Genomic DNA, 12163 nt, shown 5'->3' with positions numbered 1-12163 from the left:
CCAGCTCCTGCTTCAGCGACTAGGCTCCCTTCCTGACGGTTTATGGTGTATGTAAGTTTTACCCCCCAAAATAAATACCCCTTTAAAACATAACTGGTGTGGGATTGATTCGCCATTACTCATTCACCATCATGAGGTTCCCTTGTGAGTGACTGCTAGCTGCTCCGTGCTCCTCGTGGAGGCCCTGTGGGACCCTGTGCCCTCGTGGGCAGCTTTTTGCTTCTTATTTCCAACTCAGTCTCAAACGGTCCAAACACCTGTATGTTTATTTCATTCTAGTTGCTATCAATTTGGATTTCTAAAAGTGACTGTATATACTTCAAATGTTCAAACAACCCAACTGAACATTTAAGATACTTTCAAAGTGTCAGGACACCAGTAAAAGAAATGGCACGTGTAACTCAGAATATGATCTTAGTTTTCCTTGATTTTTTTAATGTTTATTTTAAAAATAGGATCCTTGAGAGTTTTTTTTAGATTTACTTATCACTTTTGTAGACTAGATGTACTTCATGCTTGATGCTCTGGACATGATGCAGGCCGGGCTGCTCCGAGGCCTTTGGAGGGCATGGTCTATCTGTGCAGCCCCGGCTTATCCCAGACACTCCCAGACAAATGCTCCTAAGAGACACATTCACCTGGAAAAGTACACCAAAAGGGGAAAAAAATATAACAGTGTTTTTTTTTTCATCTTCTAACCTCAGTTTCCAATGTCAATCATTATATTCCACATATTGTAGTGACTTTTAATGCTTTCTTTCCCCGGTTATAAAAACTAAAAGGGTAGTTATTATCCCCGTCTTACAAGTGGGAAGAGACAGTGACAGGGCAAAATGTAGGGCTAGTAAGTAAAAGGGTGGGAGTGGAGTCCAGGCCTCCTGATCAGCTTCTTTCCTCTGGGGCTGACACTCATCCCTCCTCCTATCAAGTCTACGACAATAGGAGACGATTATAATTGTGTAAACTTGATATTTCAAACCACTAACTGAAACCCCAAAATGAGTCCATCCTTCCTTGATTAGTCTTTGGCACTTAGGGTTCATCACCATAGTCATCTCCCATAGTAATTGCTTTCCACGTGATCGACTTGGTCCCATTCCTATAAAAATAATTATGAATTATCATAAAGGCTAATTTACAGTTCGGAAATAGTATCTCGGGCTGGACATCTAGCTCAGCAGTTAAGAGCACTTGTTGCTATTGCAGAGAACCTAATTTTAATCCCCAGTAACTACACTTCTGGCCTCTACATGCATGTGTACACATATGCACACACACACACACACACACACAAATATACATATACAGACACACAAAAAATGCACATACAGATACACCAATACAAGTACCAAACAAATGATTGGACTCTCTTCTATACATACTTTAGCAATCCTCCTTTCTCAACCTTTGGAGTGCTGTGATTACATGTCTGAGCCACCACATCCGACTAAAGACATATTCTCAAGTCTGGCATGGTGGAACGTAACTTTAAGCCCAGGTGGATTAAAGGCAAGTCGATCCCTGGGAGTTCAAGGCCAGCCAGGTCTACATTGCTAGCTCCAGAACAGCCAAGGCTACCATAGAAAAAAAAAAATCTGTCTTAAAAAAAATAGAGATTCTCAAAATAATTAAGGCTGAAAATACTTTTTATAAAGGATCTGGGGCTGAGGAGATAGATGGCTCATGGGTGAGAGTCCTTGTCACGATACAGATCACTCACTCATCAGAAAATGAAGACAGTAGTGAGGGAAAAGAAAAAATGGGGTCGGGGAGGGTGAAGAGATGGCTCAGTGCTTAAGAGCACTGACTACTCTTCCAGAGGACCCAGCAGCACCCACATGGCAGCTCACAGTTGTCTGTAACTCCAAGATCTTACACTCTCATACATACATACATGCAGACAAAACACTGATGCACATAAAATAAAAATAAATAAATTAGAAAAAAGAGGGGGTGAGGCAGGAAAAAAAGAAGTGGACCTTGGGGGTGCGCATATGTAATCCCAGCACAGGAGAAGCTGAGGCAGAAAGATCTCAAGTTTGAGAGCAATCTGGGCTGCATGGCAAGATTCTATCCTGAGGAAGGAGATATCACAGTGGGGCTCACAGGACACATGGACACCAAAAACCTCAAAATAAAATAGTAGCAAAGGTGGAATAAAAGAACAAAATAGGCATTAGACAAAGATAAAAAGTAAAACAGCAGACCTAAGTACAACTACATCAGTAAAAATGAATATAATATATCATAATGAAAGTGTTTTCCTTGGGGGGGGGTATTAGGAATTTAATACATACCCTTCCACATGCAAAGCATGTGATATACCTCTGAATCCAAGTCTGAATGTATTTAACAGTCCCATCAAGACACACAGACTTTCAACTGGCTTTTAAAAAGATTCAGTTATATGTCATCTGTTTAAGATACATTTTAGATTCAAAGACACGGATCAGTTTAAAGTTTAAGAATGGAAGAGGCTATGATCCTGAAAACAACATTCCCCAAAGTGACCCACACATTCCAAGTGAACCATTAGAAGGCCAACTGACTTTCTCCCCTCTACCTGCCCCTCTCCATCAGCTTGCTTTTTTTAAAAAAAAATATATATATAAACTAAAAATCTGGTTCTAAAATTTTTGTTTGTTTGATTTTTGTTTCTCGAGACAGGATTTCTCTGTAGCTTTGGAGCCTGTCCTGGAACTTGCTCTGTAAACCAGGGTGGACTCGAATTCAGAGATCCTCCTGCCTCTGCCTCCCAGGTGCTAGGATTAAAGGTATGCGCACACCATCGCTCAGCTTGGTTCTAAAACTTATATGGAATCTCAAGACACCCATAATCTGAGTGGTCTTGGAAAAGAACAAGATTGTGAATCCACACTTTCCCAAGCTCAGAACTTTAAGGAAACAGTAATAAAAATGTATATGCACAGCCAAGCAGTGGTGGTGCACGCCTTTAATCCCAGCACTCAGGAGGCAGAGGCAGGCAGATCTCTGTGAGTTCGGGGCTAACCTAGTCTACAAGAACTAATGCCAGGACAGCCAGGAGTGTAACACAGCGAAACCCTATCTTGAAAAACCAAAACAAAACAAAAAAAATTGTGTGTGCTAGGGGTGTAGCTCCGTGGGTAAAGAGAAGGCACAAAGCTCTAGGTTTGATTTCCACTACTACATACAACGGAGTGTGGTGGCACGCCTCTGTAATCCTGGGACTCAGGAGGCAGAGTCCGGAGGACCAGCAATTCAGTAACCCTCCGCTACCAGAATGAATTTAATGCCAACCTGGCTTATGTGAGACACTGCCTCAAAAAATAACTGTCACAAACTGGGTGTGGTGGCACGCCTGTAATCCTAGCACTTGGAACTGAAGCAAGTTCCAAGCCAGTCTGGTTTAGTTAATGAGTCCCAGGCCAATTGTGCTACATTAATGAGATTGCTTTTATTTTTTTAAAGTGTGATATTAGCATAATAGGAAGAGAAGTGCGACTTAAGAAAAAAATGTGTACATCTATGGTTAAATAATATTTTTTGCTGGTTTTTTTTGTTTGTTTTTCAAGACATGTGGTGGGAGCTCCTTTGGCCAATAGCCTTTAAGATACCAGCCCACTTGGGCGTGGTCTCATATAAATGCAGCTGTAAAGCATGCTGTGGCTCTCTTGCTTCTGGTTGCTAGACTTTGTTCCTGTTCCCCGTTGGTGCAGAGGACTGTGATCTAGGACAGTGATCTGTGAGTCTCTCCTAAATAAATAACCCTTTATTATATGTAATTCAGAACTAGTGTGGGACCATTTTGTAACTTCTGCCATCAAAGACAGGGTTTCTCTGTGTAACAGCCCTGACTGTCCTGAAACTCCCTTTGTAGACCAGGCTGGCCTGGAACTCAGAGTCACCTGTCTCTGCCTCCCAAGTGCTGGTATTAAAGGTGTGCACCACCACTGCCCACCTAAGGAGGAAACTTTCTAAAACAAATAGTGCCATTGCACTTGTACCCTCAGTCCACACCTTATACAGTTCACTGAAAACTTAGAGCTGAGAAGAGAACGCGTATCTGTGCAGCTGTAGATTTGGCAACAGATTCTTCCGTCCCAACTATAAACGACAGAAAAAAAATTATATTGCTTTTTGTAAACATTCAAGTGTTTTGTACTGAGGACACTCTCATCTGGCCTGAGGGCACAGCATAAACAGTGCACATGCAGACAAGCAAGCATACACACATACACAAAGATAATTCTGTAAACATAAAGTCGATACTTCATTTGACTCAAACATTGTGTTAAGTCATATGAAAATAGGCTCCAAATGTATCCATCATATGTCAAGTATAAATCAAATATAATTATAAGGCATATACCAACAAAATCTCAGAAGAAAATACAAAACTCCAGTAAATAAAAGTGTTTAGGGTTGGGCAGTGGTGGTGCATGCCTTTAATCCTAGCACTCAAGAGACAGAGGCAGGGGGATCTCTGTGAGTTCTAGGACAGTCTGGTCTACAAATTAAGTTCCAGGGCAGCCAGGGCTACACAAAGACACCCTTTATCAAAACAAAAAACAACAAAAAAAAAACAAAAAAAAACACAAACAAAAAAACCAGCATTTATTATGCACGAACTTGTGATTTAACTGTACTGTGCTATATTAACAGTATGTTAAAAAAAAAAACTTCAAAACATGATGTCTTCTTTATATGTTTAGCTATTTTAAGATAGTCTAGAAAATCTGTTTATCAGATAAAAACTATTGGAGAGTATATTACTTTCATTGTTACAAAAATTAGGGAGACATTAAAAATACAACTAATTTCTGCATTTATCTACTTAAAATGTGAAATTGTTATCTTAGAGTCATTGAAAAAAAAAGATCAATTTAAACCATAATATAATTTGAGGGCTTTTTGTTTTGTTTTTCAGTTCTTGGCAGGCATGAGACTAGAATGGGTTTCTGAGTTTACATAATTGAAGGTTCATAACTAGTATCTTCAGATTTTTAGGTTTCATTTAGGTTTCAGACGTGCCTGAAATCTCAGAGAATTATGAGCTCAAGGTGAGTTAGAGTCCACCCTGCTTCAAAAAAGATCTTAGTAACAACTTTCTTTTCAAATATAAGCCTGCACTTGAACACAAACTTTATTAGGCAGTAAAAATGTGGACCTCAGGGACTGGAGGGGTGGCATGTGAAATAAACAGAAATACATATGATTAGTCTTTTTTTCAAGACAGGGCTTCTCTGTGTATCTCTGGCTGTCCTTGAACCAGCTCTGTAGACCGGTCAGAGACCTGCCTCTTGCGTCCCAAGTGCTGGAATTAAAGGAATTCGCCACTACCGCTCAGCTCCCAGTTTTAAAAGGTGAAACTTACTGCTGGGTGTGGTCATCAACAGCTGTGGTTCTAGCGCGTGGGAGACTGAATCAGGAGAACTGCCTTCAGTGTGAGACCAGCAACAGCTCTATAAAAAGACCCTGTCTCTCAGAAGATTCAAAAAAGCTGGGTGGTAATAGCAGAGTCAGAGGCAGGTGGATCTCTGTGAGTGCCAGGACAGCCAGGACTACACACAGAAACCCTATTTAAAAAACAAACAGAAAAACAACAAAGGAACACACCAATGGTTGGCTGGTATCACAGGATCTGGAACCACAGCCTAGGAGGCAAGCCTTCAGGCTTACCTGTGAGCAGTTAGGGGAAGGGCTTGGATCCCTCTCTTTCTTGACTGTGGTTGCTACGCGAACCATTGCTTCAAGTTCTACCACCATAACTGAGTGCAACCTCCAACTAGGGCCAAAAAAAAATCTTTCTCCCTTAAGTTGCTTTTGTCATGGCACTTTATCCCAGGGACAGGAAAGGTAACTAAGACACAACACACAAATTAGCACAAGCATTCTACTGATCAGTGATTTAACCATATAACCATCTTTTTAAAAAATGTGCATTGGTATTTTGCCTGCAAGCCTGCCTGTCTTTATGAAGGTTTCAGGCCCCGTCACTGGAGTTACAGTTGTGAGCTGCCATGCGTGTAGTGGATTAATAAAAAAGCTGCAGGATCCCCGGATCCCTGGCAGCTGCAGTGGTAAAAACTGTAGGTTCCCGAGTGGCAGCAGTGGGCCATGTGGCGGCAGGCAGCGGGTCCAGAGAGCAGTCAGTCTCAGGCAGGGACAGCACAGTTCCCCATGTGGCTACAGCAGGCCACAAGGAGAGACAGACAGATGGGCATGTCATGAGACCACGCCACAGGTCTCCGAAGGCGGCTCGTCCGGGGCAGGGAGACATGCAGCGACAGCAAGAGACAGAGACATGAATTGGCACACCATGCAGAGTGAGGATGAATTTTATTCAGTGGGTTATGGAGGGGGAAGGGAGAAGGGGAGAAGAGCAGAGAGAGAGAGAGAAGAGAGAGAGAGAGAGAGAGAGAGAGAGAAAGAGAGAGAAGGGAGAGAGAAGGGGAAAGGGGAGAAGTAGGGAGAGGCAGAAGATGCCTCTTCGAGAGGGAAATGGAAAAAAAGAAGGAACTCAGGCTGTAAGCTGAAGATCAGCCTGCCTCAGTGGACAGAGGAGGGGGTGGGCATGGCTTGTCTCTTAAAAAGACAGAACAGATCATTACAATGTGGGTGCGGGGAATTTAACTCAGGTCCTCTGGAAAAGCAGCAAGTGCTCTTAAACAGACTCTTATTAAGTAAAAAAAAAATTATTATAGAATTTATAGCAAAGCATGCTGAAATAAATGTATTAATATATAGGAAGGCAAGAGGCCCAACCTAATGAAATAGCTTTGATCTTAATACATTACGAGCAATTTTCTGTTGATGGCTTCATGTGTAATTCTGGTAACAGATTAATTCTTTAAAGCCATGTCAGTTTTACAAGAGGTAAAAGTGAGGGGAGAATATTTTTAGACTTCTAAAAATAAGGTAAAGTCATTTTTTAAGTTTTAAGACCTTTCACCAGGCAGTGGTGACGCATGCCTTTAATCCCAGAGCTTGGGAGGCAGAGGCAGGCAGATCTCCGTGACTTCAAGGCCAGTCTCGTCTACAAGAGCTAGTTCCTGGATAAGAGACACAAAAAGAAGTCTTCCCTCACCCCAAACAGGGTTTCTCTGTAGTTTTGGAGCCTGTTCCAGAACTTGCTCTGTACACCAGGCTGGTCTCGAACTCTACAGAGATCCGCCTGCCTCTGCCTCTCGAGTGCTGGGATTAAAGGCACACATCACCACCACCCAGCCTTGTTTTATTTTTCAAGACAGAGTTTCTCTGTGCAGCTCTGGCTGTCCTGGACCTGGCTTTATAGTCCCGGCTAGCCCTGAGTTCACAGAGATTTACTGTCCCCTGCCTCCTAAGTGCTGGCATTAAAGGTGTTCCATCACTGCCCGGCACAGAATCTTTACATTATAATTTCAAATAATTTCAACAAGCTTTAGACCAGTGAGGTGGCTCAGCAGGTAGAGGCACTTACTTGCTGTCAGGTCTGATGACCTGAGTCCACTCACTCTCCAGCATGGAAGACAGCACCTACTCCTGAAAGTTCTCCTGATTTCACCTACTCTGACACACCACCTCTCTCTCTCTCTCTCTCTCTCTCTCTCTCTCTCTCTCTCTCACACACACACACACACACACACACACACACGAAGTCAATATAAAAAAAGTCAGATATCCAAAAATAAATAAATAAATAAAGTTATTTTATTTCCAACAGTAGGTAATGAAAAGAATAAATAATTTGGATAGTGAACTAGCATACACTTATATCTTAAGACAACCAATGGGTAAAGAAACTAAACTAAGAAACTGCACACAGAGGCAGGCCAGCAAAGGCTATATAGTGAGATACTGTGGGTATAGCTCACTGGTAGTGTTTGCCTAGCATGTAGGAAGCCCTAGGTTTCTATCATCATAAAAACAAAACAAGAACCTTCTGCACAGAAGAATGGACAGTCAAACTTGACAAATTTATCATTAGTTCCTGAGAGAAAGTCAAATCACTTTGTAACTAGGAAGTGTAATTAGTATTTTCTAAAGTGCTCAATTCATTTTAATAATATCAATAAATTATGTACACTCCCACATACTCATATGAGATTTGTTATTAATATTTATGCTTTTTTGATACTACTTTTTTTTTGAGATAGGTTTTCACTGTATAGCCCTAACTGGCCTGGAACTTGCTATGTAGACCAGGCTGGCCTCTTGTGGAATTAAAAGCCTGTGCCACCACACTTGGCCCTTTTTCTTACATCAAAGTCTTCACAAAAACTTCTGGAAAGCCTCAAATATCCCTAACTAATGTCATGAGTAAACCACAAAAATACTAATTCAGCAAAATATATTTTCACCTATGTAATAAATAAGATATTATGAAGTTAACTTCTCCTAATTTGTGTAAAATAATCTTTTATTTATGAAAAATAATGATAATTTTGATTTAACTGTGGCTTAAATCACTAGACAAATCTCTTTACTTATGAATGTAAACATCTTATATTCACAGTCAAACTGAGTCCCTCAAAAGAAAGTATCATTATTATACACTTAATTTATACTAAATTCAATACAAACTTTTTATACTTAATTTTTAAGTACATACATGATATTTTAAAACATTATCAGTCAGATCTATACAAAACATTGACATCAAAAGTCAGAGACTGAATTTACATTAAGAAACCTTCACACAGCTAGTCATATACCATTCTAATAAAACAAAGGAGTAATTCTTAGGAAATGTTAGTCCTATAATACTGAGCGATATTTACAAGCAAACATGATCCAAACAGCACATGCAGATTCAGGGTAGGTAAACACTCGAACGCGAACTGCCAGTCGCACCTGATCTCCACGACAACAGATTATTTCTTCGCAAAAAGGAGACCTATATAAAAAGAAAATGTGTTTAAAGAGAAAGTCACTGTAGACACTCTCCCGTGTATGTATGCTGTCACTCCTAGCAATTATCAGAATAACTGCCTTTCTAGATTCCTTTTGTTTATTTTGTTTTCCAAGGCAGTTTCTCTGTGTAGCTCTGGCTGTCCTGGAGCTCACTCTGTAGACCAGGCTGGCCTAGAACTCACAGAGATCTACCTGCCTCTGCCTCCTGAGTGCTGGGATTAAAGGAATGCACCGGGCTGAATTCATAAATTTCTTCATTATGAATCCATAAAACCCTTACCGAAGACAAGTGGCGAATGCACGCCTTGCGTTTCTATACACAAAATGTATTGGAAACCCTTTAAATGTGTGGCCATCAGGTACAGCCCTCCTGATAGCATCCTGAAATTCTTCATTGCCTGCAGATATGCTTGTTGTTCGCTCAAATTCATATGAAGCCAAAGCTGGTGATAAAAGATAGGAAAGCTGATCCTCCCAAACAGTAGTGAGGCCAAGGTCCTGTAACAATTAAAATAGTGAAAAATATTAGGATCTTAAAAACCAAGTACATAAAAATGTACTTTCTACTGCTTTTTTCCCCCCAAACTGTTTCTCTGTGTAGCCCTGGTTGCTCTAGAAATCACTCTGTAGACCAGGTTGGCCTCAAATTCATTTCCCAAACACTAGGATTGAGTGTGTGTGTGTGTGTGTGTGTGTGTGTGTGTGTGTGCGCGCGCGTGTGTGTCAGAATCTAACTTTGTAGCCTAGCTAGCCTTCAAAGATGTCCTCTAACTTACAATGATTCTCCTGCTCATGCCTCCTGAGTGCTGGGATTGCAGACATGTGCCATCACACCTGAGATGAAGAGATCTGTGTTTGTTTTTAGATAAATTCTCGCCATGTAGCCCTGACTGGCCTGGAACTCAGAGATTTGCCTGGTTCTGCCTCCCAAGCTTTCAGGTTTTCTCTTTAAAGACTGGGCTTCTTCTACATAGCCCTTGCTGTCCCAGAATTCGCTATGTAGACCAGGCTGGCCTCCAGAATTCTGCCCACCTCAGTCTCCCAAGTGCTAGGATTAAAGGTGTTTGTCATCATGTCCAAATGAAGAGAATTTTTTTTGCACTTTACATTTTTTAAATTGTTTTTAATTAAGCTATGTATTTTTCTCCAGTCTTCTTCCCTGCCCTTCTACACTCTCCCATGATCCCATGCTTTTTCTACTTCCTATGTAGATTAGATCAATGTATGTCTCTCTTAGGGTTCTCTTTGTTGTCAAGGTTCTGTGGGATAACACTGCTTTCATTGTGCTTCATAAATTTGGGTATGCTGTGTGGTCATTTTTGTTGAATTTTAGGAAGTCTTTAATTATTTCCTTTATTTCTTCCTTGACCCATTGGTGATTCAGGTGAGCACTGTTTAATTCCGTGTTTGTGGGCTTTCTGAAGTTAGTGTTGCTATTGAATTCTAAGTCATGGTGATCCAATAAGATACATGGGGTTATTTCAATTTTTTGTATTAAGAAGTTTTTTAAGGTATCATAATTTCTCAGTTTACTATTAATTATTCTAGGGATGAACAATAATAAAAATAAGAGGATGTTATTATGTTCTAATTCTTAGGAATAACTAAAAATCATTCAATAGAATGATTTATCTAGCATGTATAAAGTTCAAAACTACAAAATAAATACCAATTAGACAGAATACACATAATCATCCTAATATAGAAGACATATGTCAATAAACTTTGAGATTATATTTCATTTAAATTGCTTGGTAAGGCTTGGAGCCCTGAGTTCAATTGCTAGAACTACATAAAACTAGGTGTGAAGGTGCACACCTGTAATCTCAATACACAGGAGGTGGATGCAGGAGGATCAGCTACAGAGAAAGTTTGAGGCCAGGGGAAAAAAACAAAACAAAACAAAAAAAACTGTTCTGTCCCCCTTACCCCTCAAAAAGTTTAGTAAGACAATCTGCATAAATTCACCTACAATAGGGGACAAAGTCAATAAATCAATTGAATTTTCCTGAACACTGATCCTAAAAGGCACTATCTTCTACACTATAAGAGATTAAAAGGTAAAGACAGGGCTGGAAAGTTGGCTCAACAGTTAAGAGCACTTGTTGCTCTTACAGAGATCCAGGGTTCTATTCCCAGCACCCACATGGCGATTCACAATCATCTGTAACTCCAGTTCCAAGGGATCACAAGCCCTTTCTGAAAGTCGTGGATACTAGGCATGCAGGCAAATACTCATACACAAAAAATAAATAAATCTAAAAATTTTTTTAAAAAGGTAAAGACAATATGCTACCTACCAGCTGACAGAAAACTTAAAACACACATTTCTATGAATGTTCAAGACAATTATGATTTCATCTGTAAAGACAAGTGAACTACTAATATATAAACTAAGCAAAAACCTTTAAGTACAAATATCAAAAGTATCTTAGAATTCTAAATATTTTCATTCTGTGATTACTGATCATGACAGTCTCCTGTCATCCACTCAGGGTTCTAGCTGTTGTAAAGGAGTCTCAAAGGCCTGAATCAACTTAACCCTTTCCCTGCCACAGTCCCCTAACGGGTTACAGGTGCTACTGACTTTAGCTAATGACACTGATTTCAGCTACAAGTCAATGGGAAATGATACCCTCATTCTGACCTTAATTTATATTTCCCTGATTACTAACAGGTACTGATTAGCTATGTCAGTTCTCATACGTAATACCAGAACACCATGGTGAAACCACAGGACTGTGTTGAAAACAAGCTTATAGTACAATAAAATATTGTCCTCATCTGTTCTATTACCAGGCAACGTGAGAGAAGGAGAAAACAAGGAGGAACTTTCATCTGAGCCGTGTAATTAGTAGTTTCCCCATCAGCTCGATGCTGGAAACACGTAAATGCTTTATGAGCTGATGAGCAAGGAATATGCTAGGCCAAAGCTATCAGTGATTGGAAGTCCAGAGAATATAATGAACCAGTTTGCCTTTGACAGTTTTAGGAAAATAAGGAAAGTTTCTCCAAGAACAGGATTTTAAAAATACCAAAGGTACACTAGAAATACATTTTTCTAAAAATTTTAGATTTCAGTCCCTTGTTGGCTGTGAATTACAAATAACTTACTACTCTAAGGCTTTGGTCTCCTAACAGTTTTTTTGATAAATGTCAAAGTGTCAAGTTTGGGCAGTATATGTGTGCATGTGCAATCCTGGGGACTTTGCACATGCTAAACAAACACTCTACCATTGGACTACAACTCCTAGCTTAAGGGAAATTCTTAAAATATGTTAATCTCACT

The 12163-nt window shown here is 40.1% G+C and overlaps 1 protein-coding gene across 3 annotated transcripts in view; it reads right to left on the bottom strand.

Annotated features, from left to right (window-relative positions):
- Positions 1 to 464: 464 nt before the first annotated feature.
- Positions 465 to 12163, bottom strand: part of Cep76 (centrosomal protein 76) — a 33640-nt gene continuing 21941 nt past the window's right edge. For 2 of the 3 annotated variants that reach the window (XM_048419063.3, XM_048419061.3), the window contains 2 exons: positions 9155 to 9372; positions 7650 to 8857 (listed from right to left, as the gene is read on the bottom strand). In XM_048419063.3, the coding sequence (XP_048275020.1) occupies positions 8719 to 8857; positions 9155 to 9372 (357 nt within the window). In that variant the 3' untranslated portion in view covers positions 7650 to 8718. Of the gene's footprint in view, positions 639 to 7649; positions 8858 to 9154; positions 9373 to 12163 lie in introns of those variants that run through there. The other variant, XM_085699776.2, reaches the window with a different exon arrangement.

The sequence above is a fragment of the Myodes glareolus genome, chromosome 13 (genome assembly GCF_982192425.1).
Source record: "Myodes glareolus chromosome 13, mMyoGla1.1, whole genome shotgun sequence".
In the NCBI taxonomy this organism is placed as follows: domain Eukaryota; kingdom Metazoa; phylum Chordata; class Mammalia; order Rodentia; family Cricetidae; genus Myodes; species Myodes glareolus.
Note: the sequence above shows the minus strand (reverse complement) of the source record. Positions and strands in the feature narration are given on the sequence as shown.